Source organism: Numida meleagris, chromosome 5 (genome assembly GCF_002078875.1).
Source record: "Numida meleagris isolate 19003 breed g44 Domestic line chromosome 5, NumMel1.0, whole genome shotgun sequence".
Taxonomy (NCBI): Eukaryota; Metazoa; Chordata; class Aves; order Galliformes; family Numididae; genus Numida; species Numida meleagris.
This window is the reverse complement of record NC_034413.1, coordinates 62,050,645-62,070,944: the sequence shown is the minus strand read 5'-3', so window position 1 is coordinate 62,070,944 and position 20,300 is coordinate 62,050,645. Positions and strand designations below refer to the sequence as shown.

The 20,300-nt window shown below is 41.5% G+C and overlaps 1 protein-coding gene across 10 annotated transcripts in view; it reads right to left on the bottom strand.

Annotated features, from left to right (window-relative positions):
* KALRN (kalirin RhoGEF kinase) overlaps positions 1-20,300 on the bottom strand; it is a 459,310-nt gene that overhangs the window by 163,000 nt on the left and 276,010 nt on the right. For all 10 annotated transcript variants that reach the window (XM_021400221.1, XM_021400222.1, XM_021400212.1 and 7 more), the window contains exons 12-13: positions 9,669-9,838; positions 3,923-4,097 (exon numbers count right to left, since the gene is read on the bottom strand). In XM_021400221.1, coding sequence (XP_021255896.1) covers positions 3,923-4,097; positions 9,669-9,838 — 345 coding nt within the window. The remainder of the gene's footprint in view (positions 1-3,922; positions 4,098-9,668; positions 9,839-20,300) is intronic.

The following is a 20,300-nucleotide window of genomic DNA, read 5'->3' as shown; positions in this document are numbered from 1 at the left end:
AGTTAGGATTTCATACTTTAACCCAAGAACCTAGAGTGTAAATATCAGTCAATATAATGAGATTAAGGCAAAAAAGAAAAGGCAGCTCATACTATGTGCCTGTGGGTTCATATCCAAATTCATATCTGCCAAACCTGCCTTGACTCAGGTACAACACAAAAGCTGCCTGGGCAACTCAGAAGTCCTTAGAAGTACTAAACGAATGCAGCTGGTCGTCTCTATGAAAGGCAGGTGGCTTCTCTTTACATAAAATACTTTTCCCGAAGACAAAATGGAACAATCGTTGGCAGATTTCACTGAAGTACAGAGAAAGCCAATGATGCTTAAGTAGATGGAAGTGTGTGCTGCTCGTGAAGTACCTTTCATTCTGTAGTTTGTCTGGACTCCAAACCTCTGTCAGGAAGAAAAGATTATGGAAAGGCTCATAACCCAGGGCAGCTACAAAGCAGATTGGTGTGGTGCAAGTCTAAGAAGGAGTGCCAAAGGAAAAGGTTATGTGGGACATGGCATGGACTTCAATATCTGGGGAGATCATTACGAGCAGGAAAGTCTCCAAAAAACAAATGGCATTCAGACACAGTTTAAATGAAAAATATAAAGGCCAAGCACTCCACTGAAAAATTCCCTAATACTTTCAGTTTGTATTATCAATTAAAAAGAAGAAAGAGAGAGTTTTGTAGGGAAAATGAATGCAAGAAAACATTTGGTACAAAATCTGGATGGAAAGAGACAACACCGGATGCAACCATTCTGAGACTGAGCTTTAATTTGTAGTCTTCCCTAAACCTGCTGGAAGGAGATGGGATCCCAGTTGCATCCCTCTGGCTTCCATCAGAGAGAAGCAAGTTTCTGTTCTCACCAAGGTTCTCAGGGAAGTGTCCTCATCATGAGGGCTTCCCAGGAGCTCAAGAACCTGAGAACTAAGGGTAAGAAGCAGAGGGGAAATAGGAAACGCTTTGATTAACAAGACAGAAGCAGCACACAGAAGAAAAGCATTCAGATTTGGGAGGAGGAGGGAAGAAAATGAGACAGCTGTACCAGAATCACCTGCCTCTGGTTTGCAATCAGACCAAGATCTGCTGGCTAATGTTCAGAAACCCAGTGGAGTTTCCATTTCTAAACGCAGGTCAAACAAGAACTTTGTTTTGAAAGCACAACCCATGTAGCAAAACACTCTGTGTGCAACATAGACAGCCAGGCTGGAAGATCCTGAGTCAAAAATCCAACCTCCTCAGCCACTTTTCTTAAAAAGGGATGCTGATAACTAAGACCCTCTGATAGCAAAGCACACTGAGAAGATCCTCCCCTACAACAGCACTGTGCTTTGGGTCCACTTTTTGCGGCTGGTTTGTGTGAGCACAGGAAGCAAAGAGATTAGCACGTTTGCAGCAGGTAAGAGAGATTTTGTTAGGGATATGTTCAATATGGCACCCACTGCACTTTGGACAGATGGAAGGGGGCTTAGCTAGACTAGGAAAGGAGAAACTCATTTGAGAATCATACTGCTACATATTATTTCACTGTTCTTAATCTATGCCGGATCTAGGCTATTATAGAAAATTAAAACCTAAATACATTTCCAGTCACAGCTCAAGCTACTTGCCTTTAGTAGAAAAGGTATTTAATTTCCTGATTTTAATTTCATCATCTTTTTCCCTTACAAGTTTAGAATACTCAACCATCAGAAATACTATCTGCTTTTTAATTATGGGGATGAAAACATATTTTTGCTTCTTAGCAAAGCATGAGGTAATTTTCTTAACGTTGATAAGTTTCCCACTGACTTGGAATCTTTATTATATGGCTGAGGTAACTGACAGCAATCCACTTTCTAAGGATTGGTATTGAGTCAATTCGAGTCAATTCAGCTATTTGAAATGCACAGCATAAATGTATCATTTAATATATTATATCAAATTACCTTTCTTTTTATTACCCACTAAACTGTTTTTGTTGTTTGAGCAATAAATGTACTCATAAAATTTAAGATACTGACATGAATACAATATTTTTCACTCCATGTTCAGTTATAAATTTAATCATTATTCTAAAATAAAAATATTTCCCCCCTCAGAAGAGACAGCTTTCTAACGAAAATCATCTGCCCATAAACTCCCTATGAAACATGTTCTCAGATTTCCTTGTAATATTAATCCTGCAGAGGGAATTCAGATGTTCTGTTGATAAAAAATAGCAGATCCACAATGACAACTATGCAATGATTTTCTTCAAGTCCTTTCTAGCTAATCTGATTTGAGAAGACTCTGAAGTGCATTTCCAGTTTTAAACATCTCTGCACATCACTGACACTCCAAATGTGCAGGATTAATTCCGAAACAAAACAGAGGGATCCACACAGCATTCCCATCTCTGGCATGACATGCAGAATCGGTTAGGACCAGCCACATCATCTGATTATAGAATCATTATGGTTGGAAAAAATGTCTAGGATCATCTTGTCCAACCATCAACCCATCCCCACCATGCCTCCTACCAACATCCCTCATCCGATGCTTCAGCTGTCCCATCAGTAAAGCAATCCATGGTGGCAGAGGTCTGAGCAATCTTTGGATGAACGACAATGTACAAAGGAAAAGAATTTGAAAAGAGTGATTTTGTCTTTTTTTTTTTTTTTTAAATCTTTATGTAAAGTCGGCATAATTCTTGTTGCATGCCTGGAATTTGAACTGAAACACAGACAGGCTGGTATCTTCTGAATGACTCATGACTCACGCAGGTTCATCACATGCTGCCTACATATTTCTGGGTGTCCAGAAGCACTGTTTTTCATGTTTTGCTTCATTTTTTGAAAACACAGGCACCATTTAGAGGTATGTACACACACATATTCACATATAATTTATATCTTCAGAATCAAAGTCTTAATTATTCACCATTTGCCACACTATTGTTATCAACATATCTTCCATTTAAATACAGGAGATACTAGATATTGCAGCTCTTGAGCTGTGAATGTAGCAGTCTTAGGGCAACAAATGCACACACAGCAATATTAGCTGATCTGAAATGCACACATTTATAGATATACACACATCCTCACAAGGGATACAGCCTCCCACTATCAGGAAGTCTGTATACAACTACTGAGTAAAATAGTGTTGATTAAACTATTCTAATTTACATTAATAACAAGTACTGTTCAACAGCTTTCGCCTAACTTAGCACTGACAAGGGGAAAGCTCAGCTACTCCCTGATTAATATCTTTCGCATCCAATTATAGATCAAAACACCTAAAATTCCCCATTCCCAGCCCTTTATTCCACTGTAATTCATCATGCCATATCGTAAAATAAACACTTATGAAGCGTAACACAGCATACGAAGGCTCCCATTAATTATCAGTATCCACCATGAGACTGCCTACAGATTTACAAACAATACCTTCAGGAGTATCTCATCATAAAACATTTAAAGTGCTCCACGACCTCAAAAGAGACCAGTGGCACGGGTAGGAGGAACACACCCCATAATTGCTGACACGTGGCTTCTGTGCACAAGTTAATTAACGCGCTGTTCTTTCTGCACCACATCCTATCAGAATGACAGCAAGTAGTTAATGAGATCGGCTAATCTCTTTAAAGTTACTCTGTTAAGGAATATCTCAATTATGAGCGCTTTGATGAGTTTTCCTTCCAGTGCTTTTGATTCCAAATCAGTAGTAAAGAACAGAACTGAAAGACCTTATTACACAGGTACATACAAATTACGTTCAGGCCTCTTTTACACTGAATTCTATTTTTAGCTCCAACATGCTAAATTTAAATCCTAGTTTTAACAATCTCTTCTGCATTGGACAGCTGAGCACAGCCAGACAACTCGGGGTGTATCCTACCACCCGATATTTACACAGATCCCTTTTCCCTTGCTCTCCTTTTCCCAGATCTTGCAGCCAGCTCTTACCTCGATGGTGTACTGCTCAAAAATCCGGAGCTGAAGAAAGATATCTAGCTTAATCTTCCTCTCATGGAAGAGCTCTTCCATCTGTACCTGGGCCTCGTCGAGCTGCTGTAGGACAGATTCGATGTGGCTGATGGAGCTATTGTGTGGAGTCTTATTGTTGGAAACGGCGGAGTCCCTGTGGCAAGGCAAAGAGCGTGGTTAAAGCTGAGCTTCAAGGCAGGCAAAAGAGCAAGAAGTACACACTTGTGATCCTGCATGCCACAGAGAAGTGAGCCCAGGCACAAAGGGCTGAGGGAAGGTGTATGCAACACTCCTCTCTTCTACTCTTGAAACTGTGTGGCTCCTGAGCTCTGCACAAACCTTGAAGAAGAGGATTGTCCTTTCTTGTGTTGGGACGCTGTAACCTGACACACTTGTTAGGATTTGGAGGGGCAGAGAGGGGGAGAATGGCACATCCACTCAACAGCTCTTTGAAGGAGCCCGGCTGGCAATCTCATTCAGACCTAGAGAGTGATCTGCTCCAGCCTACACTCACACTGCCCACTGGCACCAAGCTGAGCTTCTACTGAGCCCCCTGGCCCCATAAGTGTTAATTTTGTGCATTTGCTCCAGTTAGGTTAATTGAATCAGAATTACCAGCATCTTAAGACAAAGGAGACAGGGATGCCTTGATTTCCTCTGGGTTACCTCATACTGCAATAGTCTCAGAATACAGGGCAAAACCTCCAAGGTACAATGGTTTCCTTCAGTTGTCTTTCCACTAAGGTAAGCAAAATGAGTGTGCCTGTGAGAGGTCAAACAGTGCTCCAAGTACACCCCCCCATAAATAGGGAAAAGAAGGGAGCAAGTCCTTTAACTGGTGGGATGGGTACCAAAGGGCAGTTCGCTGTACCTGAAAGAGGTCTGAGCATGGGCACAGGACAGCCCTGACACTCCTTTTTCTACTTGTGCTCTCTCATATATTAAAGGCTTCACCTAACGTCTGTTATTTTTTCAGTAAATTTAAGTGAATGTTTTATGGATAAAGGGCTTGTGTAGACATGAAGAGCTGAAATTTATCCTTGAATGTACCACTGAAGGTCCCCCAACATTAACAAGAACCAGAAAGTAAAGTCTGAAGCCAGGCTTGGCTTTGGTACTTCAGCAAAACCAAGATGTAGATGCAATGAATTTCTCTGTCCAACCTGCTCAAAGTCACGTGATGGCAGCTGCATATTTAAACCAAATCACCTGAAAGCCCCATCAGATACCCTACCAGTGCACATGTCTTTCCAACAGTGTAGTAGGATGGAGTGGATAAGGCAGCAGGCCTTGCCATCACCACTTATCATCAGTCTATAGTTCTGCCGTGGTGGTGAACGTGGGACAACTACAAATCCACCAGCACATACTGGACTATCAGTGTATCAAACTGTACAGGGAACAGGTTGACAATATTGGAGGCCAAGCCAAATGTCAGGCGATGCTGCCAGGTCACCGTGCTGTCCAGTGGAGCCCAAATGCAGCTGGCGCCAAGTAAAAGTACCCATGAAGTCTGCCCATTGTCAAACAGTGTTGTGTTCCTAATTTTTTAGGTTTTTATTTCCCCTTTCTGAGTTGAATTTTCCTTCCATAAACAACTAGCAAAATGGGTAATTTTCTCCAGAAATCGTGCAAAATGATTGTGCTTTGCTCTTCACACATTACCATCATGTAGGGTCAGATCAAAACAACAAGCAATCAACTTAAACTTAATTGAACATTGTCAGCAAGAGTAATTGAGAAAAAGAACAAGCATTTGCCTGAACATCTGAAGCCTAAGAATACAATTAAAAATACAGAATAACTGCTTAGTTATTTGCTCTTTCTATGTGATTCTGCTTTTTCCTCAAATGCTTCCTACTTGATACAATGAAGTTCAGACGCTCCAGTACTATTCTGAAGCACTAACAACCAGCTTTGCTTGCCCATAAGGGAACATTACACCAGTATTACTCTCCTCAGTTCTTACAGTCTCTGCCCAACTCTGTCAGTCTTGTGTTTTCACCTTCTTGGTCACCACAGAGTCTCTTTCTGCCTGCACCTTTGAGCTGTACATAGAAAGGATGGATGAAGATAACAAGGAAAGTCTTTAAAACTACAGCTTAGTACGAGGCTGCATTGAAGAATGTTCTGCTTTCTTCAGCCAGCACCTGTCTTCTATAAAAGGACAAGAAATAAGCCTCAATTCAAATACAGAATTATTACCATTCATATAATATCTAAATGACTCAGTGAATTATTCAAAGCTGGCAGATATTAGATCTCGCATGGGATCTAAACGCACACGTGGTTTTATAAATTCTTTTTTTCCTTAAGTATTTCACTCCAAACCAAACCACACTTGCATTTCAGTGGCTGATGCAATACAAAAAATGAACTGTAACAATCTGGTATTTTTTCATCATCTCCTCAGGTAAGGTCTTGAGATCCCTATATAGTCCAGTCTGAGAAAGATTTCCTTCCGGAAAACAAAAAAAAAAAATCTGAGATTGGATGCTTCCACCACAAGATTTATTGTTCTGACTGGCGATAAGAAATCCTGGGAAAGAATTTATGGAAGATACACAGTATTCTTTGAAATGACATGAATTAGGGTTTAAAAGGCAGGGAGATTATTGAAAAAAAAATACAAAATAAACTTTGGGCAACATACAGTCAGGGTTTTCTCATTGCTGTTGAGTTTGTTCAGAAGGAACACAGTGCTCCTAAAACCACTTTGAGCACTTTAACCGGGAGACTGCTTAGTGAAATGTACCCATTATCAAAAGCTCATATGCTGAGCTACCATAAGAAAAACAAGATCTGTAACTGTTCCCCACCTTATTGCTGCCCCTAATGTTCCTGTCCTTTCACATCTCACTGGGGCAAGTCACCGTTCTGACTTTTGCAGATGTGCAGAGCTATTGCCCTCAGCAGCACTTCTGGAAATGCAGTTCAGAACATTTTCTTCGTGTTGACTTCTGAGAACGGTGCTCATCTCAGAGCAATAATGAAGAGTGAGGAAAGCGGTTTCACGTTATTGCAAGAGCCTGATACAATGCTGATAGGTATTGTCTCCTGACTGAATCACTGAAGGCCCTGAAGATCCCCCACAAAGAGCAGTCCCAGGTGTTGCATTTAACTGCTCTGGGCAGCTGAACATTTTCTGTGCTATCTGAAGGAGACACAGAGTGCTATTACACCAGTGATCTTCTCCAAACCAGTATCTGTGCTCTCAGAGATAAGGACAAGAAACAGCAACTTCTTCAAGGTCCCATTAGTTTTACTCATTTTAACCTATGCTGCGACATGCTTGATACGAGCGGAGTATTTCATTCTCTTCAGTGCTGTAGTGTCTGCAATCTTCAGCAGTTCTTCACAGCAGGTACTGGGTGACCCACACATTGAAATGCAATGCTGTGTTAAGGGAAGACTGCAGCAATCCCAAATTTTCCTCCTTTCCTTTATCTGTGTGCTCTTTACTTTCACCAGCAGCCTCAAAAACTGTTTGAGCGGGCACGTGCATAGGTGGTTTCATGTTTTCTTATGCAGACCTGTTTTACTTCTTGAAAAAGCCCAGGATCACATTGCAGGCCACGCTGTTAGTCACTCGGATCAGAGACCATCTTGACTGTTCAGCTCTGCAAATCACAGTGTGCATACAGGGCTTCTTGATCTATGACAACAGTTGTGTTTTTCCCTCTGCATTTGGCCTTAAAGCCATCAGAAGTAGAGAATCACTCTGCACAAAGATGTTCTTCCTGCTCCACCTTGCTCACTGCTCAGAGTACAAGCCAGATCCCAACAGCATCATTTCTTGGCTAAATACTCAAGTCTCAAAACCTGTGTTGGCATTTCACAATGTTTCAGCATGACACTAATTCCAAAAAAAGTCTCCAAACTGAGACCACTCTTGCTGTTCAAAGACTGAAGCTAAGAATTTTTACATTGAAACAGATGATCTCAGACACACCCTATTCACCTCTTCACTTGCATGACCTTGTAGCCACTACAGCAGCCATTCTCCAACAAATGCTGTTCATACTGATGCTCTGCTGACTGTTCAGCCCCCAAAATTACCCTGACCACTGTACAACTCCACATTCTGCTTTCCCATTGACTCAGGTGCAGGCAAAAACCTTTATGCCAGTCTGACAGGCTGCGTCAGGACTCCTTCAATACAGGCACTCTCTGCAATCCCAAAACTCCTCCTGATGGGCTTTATACAGGGTCCTTTTCATGGTCTTCTCCAGGTGTGTTCATCTGGAATGTTATACCAATAGGTGGGAGGAGCAACAAGAGAATATTTTTGTTCAATAATTCACCACCATAGCTATGATCTCTTAGAGGTGCCTTAAACTTCACAAGAAAGCCATGCAGACCTTTGGTTAACCTAGTATGGGCACCCGTATGTATGTTCCCTTTAGCCCCCCCCATCTGGCAGCATACTAAGTAAGCACAGCATGTTTCCCTCCTACTTATTTCATCAGCAAAGACGCACGGATGGATGGAGCCTAGCTCATTCTTCCCCTGATACTTTCTTTCCAACTCTGGTCTCAGGAAGCAAAACCACTCTTGTCTCTCCTTCTGCTCTGTGACATTCAGCAAGATGAGACATTTACACAGTCTGTTTCTTCTTGTGGTGAGTACAGAGGAATGCTCAGAACACAGCTGTAGTAGAAGACTCAACGCCTCTTGAGGGGCTCTTAAGGGTGGAGCTCCACCAGTACATTTCATTGCCCAGGTTGCAATAGGCATCTTTAGCTGTTCCTATCATGGCTCTGCACTTCTCATGTGAAATCTGAAGGCATCAGACTGGGGAAGCTGAGACATAAGATGGTGACAGCCACAGGTCAAGTGCATAAGACCCATTACACTTGGTGCAGAATATACGTTCTGTGTGTACACAGAGTATAGACTTTACGTAGAGGTAGATGAGGGTGATCTATGACAATGTAAAGGTCTTAAGAACAAAAGATTTCATGGTTTGGGGCTCAATAATGTCACTGGAAGGCAGGAAAACTCCACTGCTGCTAATGAATTTAAAGCCACAGAAAATCACTGTGAATGAGAACAAGTGGGAGAGCCCTCAAAACTATAAGATAGGGGTAGGCTTCCTATACTCCCTGCAAACATGAGTTCTACTATAGATACAGACTGAGAAAGCAAAAAGCTCCAACTTCCCTGAGCCAGTCACTTTGTGTAGTTCAAATCAGATTAAACAAGCTCTTTTAATTCATAATGCATGCAGAGCTAGCAGCAAGGACCCTCTTTGACAGTATGAAGAAACCCCACACGGACAAAGATAAATAGAAGGGCACTGCATGCAAAATGAGAGAGTGAAGACTGTTAGACACGCGTGTGTTTTATTGAGAGGAATACACTTCTCTTATACGAGGAGTAACCATATAAATCACAAGGCCCCAGCTCACAACCATTTAACAATCTTCTACAAACATCCACTAAAAATATTCACCTGAAATGCATTTGTTTCAATTCACTTTGCTGTGCCTATAAATAATCTCTCTGTCAAGCAGCAGCCCACGCCGATGCACAGACTACTCTAATCAGTCCACACAAATCACTCAGTGCAATTTCAATACATTACTCAAAGAAACTGAAGAATAACAAATAAGAAAGGAATGAATAAATGATCCCTATTAATCTTAAACCCACATTTCCCCATTTACCTAAACCACAGCACACGGCAGATTTCTTGCCACCTGTCCTCCAGGTGGGTGCTTACCTGAGCTGTTGGATTAGATCTTCCCCTTCCTTAATAACATTGAGGGTAGCATCCAAGGTGGCTGTTTGCTGCTGCTGAAACTGCTTGATAAGCTCCTGAACCGCATCCACAGAGTCAGCACAGACATCCTCTAAGAGCTCCTTCTGCAGATCTTCCATCCATGTCCACAGCTGGGAAGGAGGGGAGGGAAATATAAATCAGAGAGGGATTGAGATTTAACCCTCTAATTCCAGATCAGAAAGCATTAACTAGGGCTGCATATTTCACATGGAAACTGATCTGAAGTTTTTTAAGATAAAAAGATTAATAGATTCTATTTGGTGCAAACCCATTTTAAGCAACTAAGTAAAACAAATATAATATCACAGGTTTTTTTTTTTCCAAAAAATGAGTACATGACTCAGTCCAATGTGACACAAGTAATCTAATGCAATTCTTCCTATTAACTCTTTACTCAAGTAATTAATTACAGCGTCCTACTGCTGTGATAGCCTAACCCTTTCAGGAGCTGTGTGCCATCAGCTCCTGTTAATTTCACATGCAGCTGAAGCCTGTTGCAGGACCAAGACCTAAAATATTTGTTACGTCTGTATGGTATTGAATGAAGTATAGCTGTACTTGCTCAGCTACGCCTTCCCAGGCACAGGGTTATGTATTCTGTTTTGTTTTGTTTTTTCCTCCCTTCCCCTCCAAATGTAGCTCAGACTCTGCTCTTTGAGTTTTGGAAAGCCAAGGCATAGGAGACAGCAATTTCACCCACACAGATCCATTCATTCTAAATAGCCTTGACTACCAATTTCAAAACAACAACAAAAAATCATTTGAGTAAGTGCTTAGCTGAGAATTTCCAGCCAGCTGTTCATCGGAGACGGGGGCAGTGGCAGGCAAGCCCCAGTCTCCTGTTGGCTGTGAAGCCTCAAAGCAAGTGGAGGTTTCCCCTTTAAGCTCACTCTGAAAATGAGTGTAAAATTGCACCAACTGAGCAGGCAATCTGCCAGCAAATCCTAATGACTCCACCAGAGTGACTGTTTTCTGTGCCATGCCTGCCCCATTAACCCACATTCTGCTGGTACATTCTGCACGGTAGCGGTGAAGCGCAGGAGCAGGACCCAGCATCGCTGCCCTGGGAAATGTCAAAGGACGTGGCACTGCCAAGCCGAGGAGCAGGAAAGCAATTTGCCTCGAAGGGAGTGAGAGGTACACATGGAGCAGACAACAGACGTTGTGTGGGGGTGGCAAAGGAGCTGGTAAAAATGTCTGTGTTCAGAACAAGATGCACTGGATCCCCATCCTACGGGATTTCTTCTGGGACTGCGAATTCTGTGTGTCCACATAAAACAGGAGGAGGAGAGAGATGCTCTGAGCCCCAGCTGGCCAGGCTTCTCCCAGCAAGGGTCAAGCCTAAGGCAATCAGCCCAATCTAAAGCAAAATAATCAACATTAGAATCTGTCCCATCACTGCTGGTGGTACCAGAAAACGGAGAGTCTGGTTCCCCACGCTCTATCCACACCTCTGCTCACAACTCCTTGCTGGACAGCCTTACACCACTTCCAGAAACATGTTTTAAAACATCCACTTAATTAATCTGAAAGCTTTTCAGTTGGCTTTTCAGCTTTGAGTATTTTGGGTGAACCCTTCTGTTTATAGTCGTATAATCTTAATTGCTACACTATTACTGGCCTAAAATGGAATGTCTTTGCTCAGTTTATTTACATATTTTCACTTTCTCAGAGGAAAGGCATGATATAAAAAGGCAAATATTAACACAAGAAGCAAATACAGTTTGGTAGTCAGGCTTGTGTAATAGGTGGAAGAGTGAAAACACATTGAAAGAACCAAAAGGAGAGCTTTTCCATTTGTGAGTTCCAGGTGCTGAGCTCTGGGAAGCCACCAGAAAGGAAAATGCATTAATGCCTTTATCTCTGAGTCACATTCAGAATCATCCCAGCTTCGAGCTGATCCCTGCTTCCACTCAAACAGCAGGGACAGCTGGACTATAACAGGCAAGGAGCAGGTTTGGGGGAATATTAATTTTCTCTGCTTATCAGATCTTCAAGTAATAGAGCACTCTGTAAATACAGAAGTGAAAAATGGCCATGTGTATAAATCATTCTTCTGTTTCAAAAAGCCACTTGTTTTTTTAATTTCTTGCTGCTCTTCATCATATTTCTTTTTTTTTTTTTTTCACTTAAGATAACAAAATAAAGCTCAGGGAATTTCCTTTACAAAACTGAAAGTGAAATACAGAATTTGCTCCACTCTCAGCAATCTGCAGATTTCTTGAAATGACCATGTTAGAAGCAGCAGAGAAGAAATTTTCCAGCCCCCCACTAGGACTTCAGAGGAATACCCTTTTATCAAAAGCGTCTCCAGCACCAGCCAAAAGGATTTGGACTTTGAAGATCCTACGTCACGTTTTGAGTATGCTGCTGCCTCAAAGCAGTTTTGGAACACTTAATAACTGCACTGTACTCACCTGGAACTGAAACACTTATGAATGTTTGAGAGTACTCGAATATTGGAACTCATATTAACTTCAGATGCTCCCATAAATGACCTCAGATTGTAAGGATTTGCATAATAGAAGCTATCAGAATCTAGGTCATCCTTGACTCAGAGGCCTTTAATCCTTTAGACTCCACCAATCCCTGGGAAATCCTAATACAAAGAATCAGTCAATATTAATAAGATTAGGAAGATCTTTCAGGAACAATTTACAATAGGAACCTGATTCAAAAACCTCCCAGGTTATGCGCTACAACTGACAGCACCTGAAATAAATTACCACCAAGCCCATTTGTGAATGCCACAGCAAGAGAAGATGAACTCCATGTTACTGCAGCACCAAAGCCAGAAGAGCTTTGTTAATCATGAATCAGAAACCACAGCCTGGCTTGTTCCTGTTGGTCACAGCTCAGAAAATCAGTCCCTTTCAGGGCTTGGTGTTTAATTCTGATGCAACTATTCCAATTGTTTTTTAAATCCTCACCATTAAAACCCCAAATTATCAGCCACCTTCTCTTAAACAGCTTAGACTGAATGCAGAGTTCGCATTTTTTGTTGAAAATTGATACACGACACAGGACGACTTTTATGTCATACTTGCAAAATTTGACTTTTCCTCTTTTCCTCTTTCCTCTTTTATTCTTTGCATGAGCAGAATTTGTGAGCACCTGCCCATTCCCACACATGTTCCAACCTACTGTTATTCACTTGATTTTGTAAAGGATGTGCATGTAGGTGCATGCAGACATTTCAAACTCCATCACCGCATTACCACACTCAGCTGTAGTGACTTTTACTAAGCTTGACAGCGATGCACACGTCCAGAACAGATCATTTCTGCATTGTATTGCTTAACAAATCCAAAGCCACAGAATCTTGCAAAATAATGAAGAAAAACTCAAAAAATATATATATTTCAAATTGATCTGCGCTTTGGTACAGCTAATTGGATGCAGAAGTACTAATGTATTAATGGTAGACCCTGAGTTAAATTCATCAGAGAGATCCAGCCACAAATTTGACTCATACAAAATAAGTTAGTCTGTAAACTTGATAGTTGTCAACTACACTAATCAAAATATCTAGCCCTAAAATAATCACATTGAAGAGGCTCCAGAATGGAGGCTTTATTCACTGGGTAACCATGGCTTTAAACAAGAAACACAGTTCTCTTACTACTAGACTACAGGAAAAGAAGAGTGAAAGTCCCCTCTTTTGGTGAAGCATCTGGCACTTGTCTTATGCATTGTAGCAACTTCTTTGTCTTCCTTGGCGATGAAACATGGGCAGTTTCTCTTCACCTAAGGGACAATACAACTCTTTATTCTCAGCTATTTTGTCTGATGCAATACCCTTCATTTTACTCAAGTACTTAATGAGACCACTTACTGGAGGTTTGAAGGACATCTGTGCCTGTTACCTAGAAATTAATGCTTCTGATTTAGAGCAAGGGACCACTGTAACAAAAAAAAGCCCTGAAACCTAGAGAGATTGCTGCAAAAATCTTGCCTGCATGTTTGGAATAACAATTAAGCACCTAGTGTTTGTATGCTGCTATTTGCAAATGCTGCTGATGAGTTTTAATCCCCTCCCAAAACAATTTACAAACACTGAATAACAAGAGAAAAGCAAAGAAACAGTCAATTCAATCCATGAGAACTACCACTGTGCAACATTTTTGCTACTTCTTCCAAACAAGGGCATTGATGGAAACAAGCAGCTTTCCAGGGTATATGCTCTACTCCTTTACACCATCAGACGAGTGCTGTGCGTTGCAGAGCATGCCACAAAAGGATGCTCAAGCCAACTCAGTAAAGTGAATGTCCATCATGGGAGCCATGGCTAGAGCAGAACTGGGAAGAATTCCGTGAAATACTGGACCCCCTTTCCCCATCTTACTTGCACTGCTGCCACTCCATGAGCTCTCATGAGCATGCAGTGATTCAAGGGCATGCTGAGAAATGTCCATCAGTGCTATTCTCCTCTCCTTTTAAGTGAGGCTTCTATAAAACCATCCTGAGCAGTGACATCTGGAGTCACTGTCCCTGGTGGTTTTCAAGAAAACAATAGGTATGGCACTGAGGGACATGGTTTAGTGGTATAGTGGGGATGCACTGATGGTTCAGCTAGATGATCTTAGCAGTCTTTTCCCACCTTAATGATTCTACGATTTAGCATGTTCACAACATGCAGAAGGATGTCACAAAGACCCTAGGAGATGACATAGCTTTGGGAGATAGATCCTGTTTCAGGTATTGGTTCAGGTTCATTTATGGTAGGACTTCAGTATGTGCTTACGTTTAAGCACTTGTTGTGAACCTGGTTTCATTGTGTGGCTTTAGGAAACTGTTTTTTTCTACCTTGATTTCTCCCCACCAACACGGTGGAGATAATAAAACTTCTCAGCGTAACTAATTTTCAGCAGTCAATAATTATTCACACTTAGAATACATCCAGGGCTGCTGAAGTTGAAGGAACCAATGGTTGATACAAATTGAGAGTGTATTTCAACAACATTTTCTTGAGTCACAAAGGCACATTCAAGGTCTGATGGGAATGTCAATGGAGACAAGTAAAACAATGTATGTAATGACAAGCTGTAATGTGACCACGTGCCACCACTGAGGTGTCACATGATGGCAGCATACCTAATAAAATGTGACAAGAAGGGATATGACCAGACGCTACACATGAAATGCTGCAATATGTAACTTCCATGGTAAGATGCAGCTGATGAGACACCCTGCTGCAAGACGTAATGTCAGATATTGCCAAGCTGGTTGGGAAGAAGCGGTGAGTAGAAAGAAAGGGAACGTTCTGTGAAGAAAAAGAAATTGATCTTTTCCTAATCTCTTTCTGGCTTTTTCCCCTCATCCTTGCCAATTTCTTGACATTCATCCTTGGCTGGGCTGCATCTGGTACTTCTGTATGCTAACACGTTTTAATTAGTAACCTTGCCTATGGCAAAAGGATTTGCAATGCCTAAACATCTGATCCTTTTTCCAAGTCCTGCATGGACCAGATTGATATAGCACAAAATAATCTCCTCTCAAGGGAAACACAATTTGGGTAGCTATGCTTATATCAGGGAGTGTGTAGATCTTCAGCCCAAGGTCATGTAAATGTAGTTCATGGCCTATTTGCTCTAGGAAAGGAGTTGGTTCATTACAGAAGAATCATCTGTACGTGTTCTATGCTTCTGCTACCATCATGAATTGCAAAATCACGTTCACCTTCTAGTCTAATTTTAATATGTTACTTGTAATTATGAATCTGGATGTAATTAGCTGCAGTAATTGTACTAAGCAAATCAAATTTTGCACATCATCACATTGATATATGCTTGGAGAAGTTCTTCCTCCATCAAGGTTTATTCAGATTTACATCCATGTAATACAGTATAATTTGGTGCAGGAAGAGCTTTCCATAGCTGCAAACTGTGCTCTGCAAATTCAGCAGAATACTTAAACAAATACATGTACCATTAAGTTTTCCTCTAAATTTATCTCAAATGGGAGTTACACTACTTCTTCCATTTGTGTTTTTTCTCACTGTATCACTTGCAGTCTTAGCCCTGATCTGAGCCCTTTGTGCAACTTTTTGCTCTACGCTCTAGGAACCTCAGAAATAGATCACTTGTGACAATTCTGAATCATTCCGCAACTTGCTAAGGATTAAACAAGCTGCGTGACCTTTTTCTAACCAAACAGTCCTACTGAATCCATCAACCTGAAACACTACATTGACGTTAACCATTTAAAACTAGTTTTACAGACTCCATTGCACACGTACACTTAAGGGGCAACAGAACATGTTTTTTGAGTGATGAGTGAATTACAGGAGAGTCTGTGCAAGGCTTTGATGAAGAGCACCCAATACACAAATGGTCACAGGCACTGGCTGCCCACTCTGTTGCATTTATTGACAACAGCAAAAGCTGGAAGCCCACACAATGGAACGGGGAGAAGCCCATCATTTGCAATTTAAGGCAATCAGGAAAATAGGTTATATAAGACTAATAAAAAGGTTCTTTATGAGATTGTGCACCTGCTATTTAATGCCTTTATAAAATGCCATTCTATCTGCTGCAGGAATCACTGTAACCCGGAGAGCAAAGGTTGACGCTACACAAAACGTATGCAAGGATCCTCTAACGCTGATATTTGATTCATGTGAAGCAATCAGTTAAAATATTGGTGACTGGCCTGAAAAATATGGATGTCAACGTGCAACTGAAGTGCATACTCTCTTGGTGGATAACAGGTTCGCCATGAGCCAGCAGTGTGTCCCTGTGGCCAAGACCAATGGTTAGCTGGGGTGCATTAAGAAAAGTGTGGCCATCAGGTTGAGGGAGGTGATCCTTCCCCTCTACTCTGCCTTGGTGAGGTCACATCTGGAGTACTGAGTCCAGTTCTGGGCTCATCTGTTCAAGAAAGACAGGAATCTGCTAGAGGGAGTTTAGCAGAGGGCCACCAAGATGACTGGAGGCCTGGAGCACCTCCCTTAGGAGGAAAGACTGAGAGACCTGGGGTGGTTCAGCCCAGAGAAGAGAAGGCTGATGGTGGATCTCATAAACGCTTATAAATATCCCAAGGGTGAGAGTCAAGTGGATTGGGCCAGGCTCTTTTCAGTGGTGTCTGGTGACACAACAAGGTGCAATGGGTACAAACTGGAACACAGGAAGTTCTATATGAACATGAGGAAAAACTTCTTTACTGTAACGATGACAGAGCACTGGAACAGGCTGCCCAGAAAGGTTGTGGAGTTTCCCCTGGAGATATTCAAGACCCACCTGGATGCTTTCCTGTGTTACCTACTGTAGGGAACCTGCTTTAGCAGGGGGTTGGACTGGATGTTCTCCAGAGGTCCCTTCCAACTTCTCTTCCACATGTCTGCTCGAGCTCTGCTGCAGGATGGGCTTCCTAGATTTGGTCTATGTGGCTCCATTTACAAGCATTTAATTCTCATTACCTTGATTGTACCTCACAACTTTTCTTTTCTAAAGGAAGAAGCTAACAGATGGCAGATTTTCATTCAATAGCAGTTTGGCCGTGCTCCAAACTCCTCTGCTCAAGAGCAGGATGTGCTGCCAGGATACTCCAGCTCTTTCCATTCTCAGTGTCTTAATCCTGCACGAAGAAACCTGGCTTCTCAACAACAAATGGACAGGAAAGAGGGGCACCCTGCACCACCCCAGCTATCCTGGTTCTTTGATCTCAGAGCTCTGCTAGCATTACAGACAAGACTTAACCCTTCAAAGAAACCACCCACGAAGCAATGACTGGTGACTGCATTTTGGTCCAAGTCACAGACTGTGCTCTGGAGCTGGGAGAGGAATTTGCTCCTACTTCTTGCTTCATGGCAATTGACTGGTAATAACACAGAGTCAATTTATAGTTCACACAAAAATAATTTGTTATTATAATAGCAGAGCCCTCTCTATAGCCCCAGTTATCAGAATCATAATGGTAGGCTGGCAAGTAAGGGAACACATCTATCTTCTCTGAGCGATCTGCCTTCCAGGCCAAGGACAGGACACGTACATAGATGTTACCAGTATGTGACCAAACTTCACTGATTCACCTCCTAGCTCCTAAGAGGCATAAATTTAAGGTTTGATGTTTCTCAGCCCTGCAGTGAGAGGAGGAACAGATATTTTCACAGTATGCTTTCGTATGCTGCTTTAGAAACCTCAGCTAGGATTTTCATTCCATTGAAGGAACAAAATGTGCAGCTTTTCAACAAGATGTGTTCTTCATTCTAACCATGAAAAATGCTGGGATGTGAGATGTCCAGTCTATGTATATAATATATGCAGAGCTAGTTTGGGTCATTTTAGCATTTTATGCTTTCATTGATTCAAAATCTGGCCCTAAAATGAGAAAAGCACCAAAATCACTGACCAGGATGGCAGTTCAGGAATGAAGTATACAAGAGAAATGCTTTGTAGGAACCATGCTCACAGAATGAGACTTTTTCAGAGCTTCTAGAAGCTGCCAGCAAGTGGAACTGCTAAACTGATTATCCTCTTCTTCGCAAGTCTGTATTATCTGATGGGCAGCTACTCTGAAATGTCAATATTAACAGTTAAAGTCAAACAACCAATTATTAAGTTCAGTAACATTAACTGTGAATCCTGGGTCAATTTACAATGAACGTCAGGATTATACAATGCATTCCGGAACCACTGTCACATTTGCTCCATGATTAACTTTGATTCATTCTGCCAGCTCTTCTGACTAGAGTCAATAGTTGCCCAGTGAGCTTTCTGCTTCCTGACATGACACAAGAGCCAAGCCCAGCCAAACTTAGTGACCTGCACTAAAATAATCTCCTAATCATGATATTCAACCGAAGCAGAGAATTTAATTTCACAGCCCTTGGTTATCAAGTAAAATTAGGTTCGCAGTGCTTGCAGTAAAACACTTCCTAACTGATGGTGTAAACCTACTCCCATAAGTCACCTGAGTAGCCCCACTGACATCTGTGGGGTGACCAAAGTGACCTGCTGAACACAAATAATGCAGGTCTATATAGGAAGCTGCTGGACACTTTCTTGTTTAGGCCTTTCTTCTCAGTTTCTCATGGCCTTATCAGACAAGCTGTTCAGAATGAAACTTTCCATACCAGGTATGTGCTTTAGGCTGAACTTAATGAATTTTGAGGTAGAAGATCCAGAATGAGAGGAAGGGATAGGAAGGAGCAATTTTGCCTGTGTTGAATAGGAGTCTTGTTTCTGCTTGCATGAGATGCTCCAGGCACTCCACACTTTTAAGCAAGGGTTTGAAATTTTGCAGGGTTACCTTTTTTTGTCAAGAACAAGTATTATGTCATCCCTGTGAAAATTTGCCCAAATTTGGTCACTTAAAAGACCCTTGCCAAATTCCAGTTGGAACACGTTCAGTAAGAACCTCCTAAGAGCTTGGCAGTTCGACTTTTTCAACATTAAGTATTTCCTGACTGTGCTTATCTCCCCATTCAGTGAGCCAGGTACTCCTGACAGGCTCCATGTGGAACTGCTAGCACAGAGCACCTCTCGTATTGCTCTTCTAACCTACCAAGGGTCAGCAACACACAGGACCTGAACCTGCCTCTCCTTCCTCTCCTGCTGTTAGCTGCTCTCTTGCAGGACTCAAGGTAACACAAAGGTGGGAACCTGAAACCCACTGAAAAATGAGAAATTTAGAGGTAGTAAGATGTGCTTTTCATACCCTGAAGAGCTATGAGGGTTTTGCAGGACTGCTTTGTAGTTCAGGTGAGACCCATATTCTGTAAATTGATCTAAATGTTGACAATGTCCTTTTGTATCAACATTTTTATACTTGGAATGGTAACCTATCCCTCAGAACCATAAGCATAGAACTGTGAGACCAACGTAAAATATTAAGATTCAGACAAAGAATTACAAGATGTTATTATTAGCATTGTGCTTAGGGTGCGGTCTTATCACATCTGCACATTTTTCTCCAGGAGGCTCAAAAACTCTTCTCTGGAACATCAAGTATCCCACCACTAATTGATTCAGATCTGAAATAAGAACCTGAATTCAATCACCCTTAACCCTGAGAGATGTGATTCAGGTACAAGTCTGTTGAATGCATTTATCCCACTGACAATAATTTATAACTTTACCCTGCCATACAGATAATTGGATTTGATTCCCAAGGTAGCAAGTTTCTGCTCACACTGTCAGGAATTCCTTGGCCCAAAAAGGAAAGAAAATGTTGTCTATAAACCAAGAGAGCATAATGAGTGCTGCAGGACAGTGGGACACAACATCTCTTACAGAAATGACAATATGAAACTTACATCACTCATGAGTGATGATACTAACAGTCACTAAGGGGACAGCTCTAAAGTTGTGTCACTAAAATGTTTTTGCCATACCAGAAAGTCATCATTTCAGCCTACTGCATGCATTCCTACAGTAAGGACAATTAAAAAAAAAAAAGAAAACAATCAAAACAATCCTGAATTATTGGTATGCTTAATTTTCATAATTTTACATTTTTCATTAATTTCATAATTTTACATTTTTCATTAATTTCATAATTAATTTTCATTTTCATACTCCTTCAGCTGAATGTCACTGCTTAGCATGAGGAGTCCTCTCTCTTATGATGCTT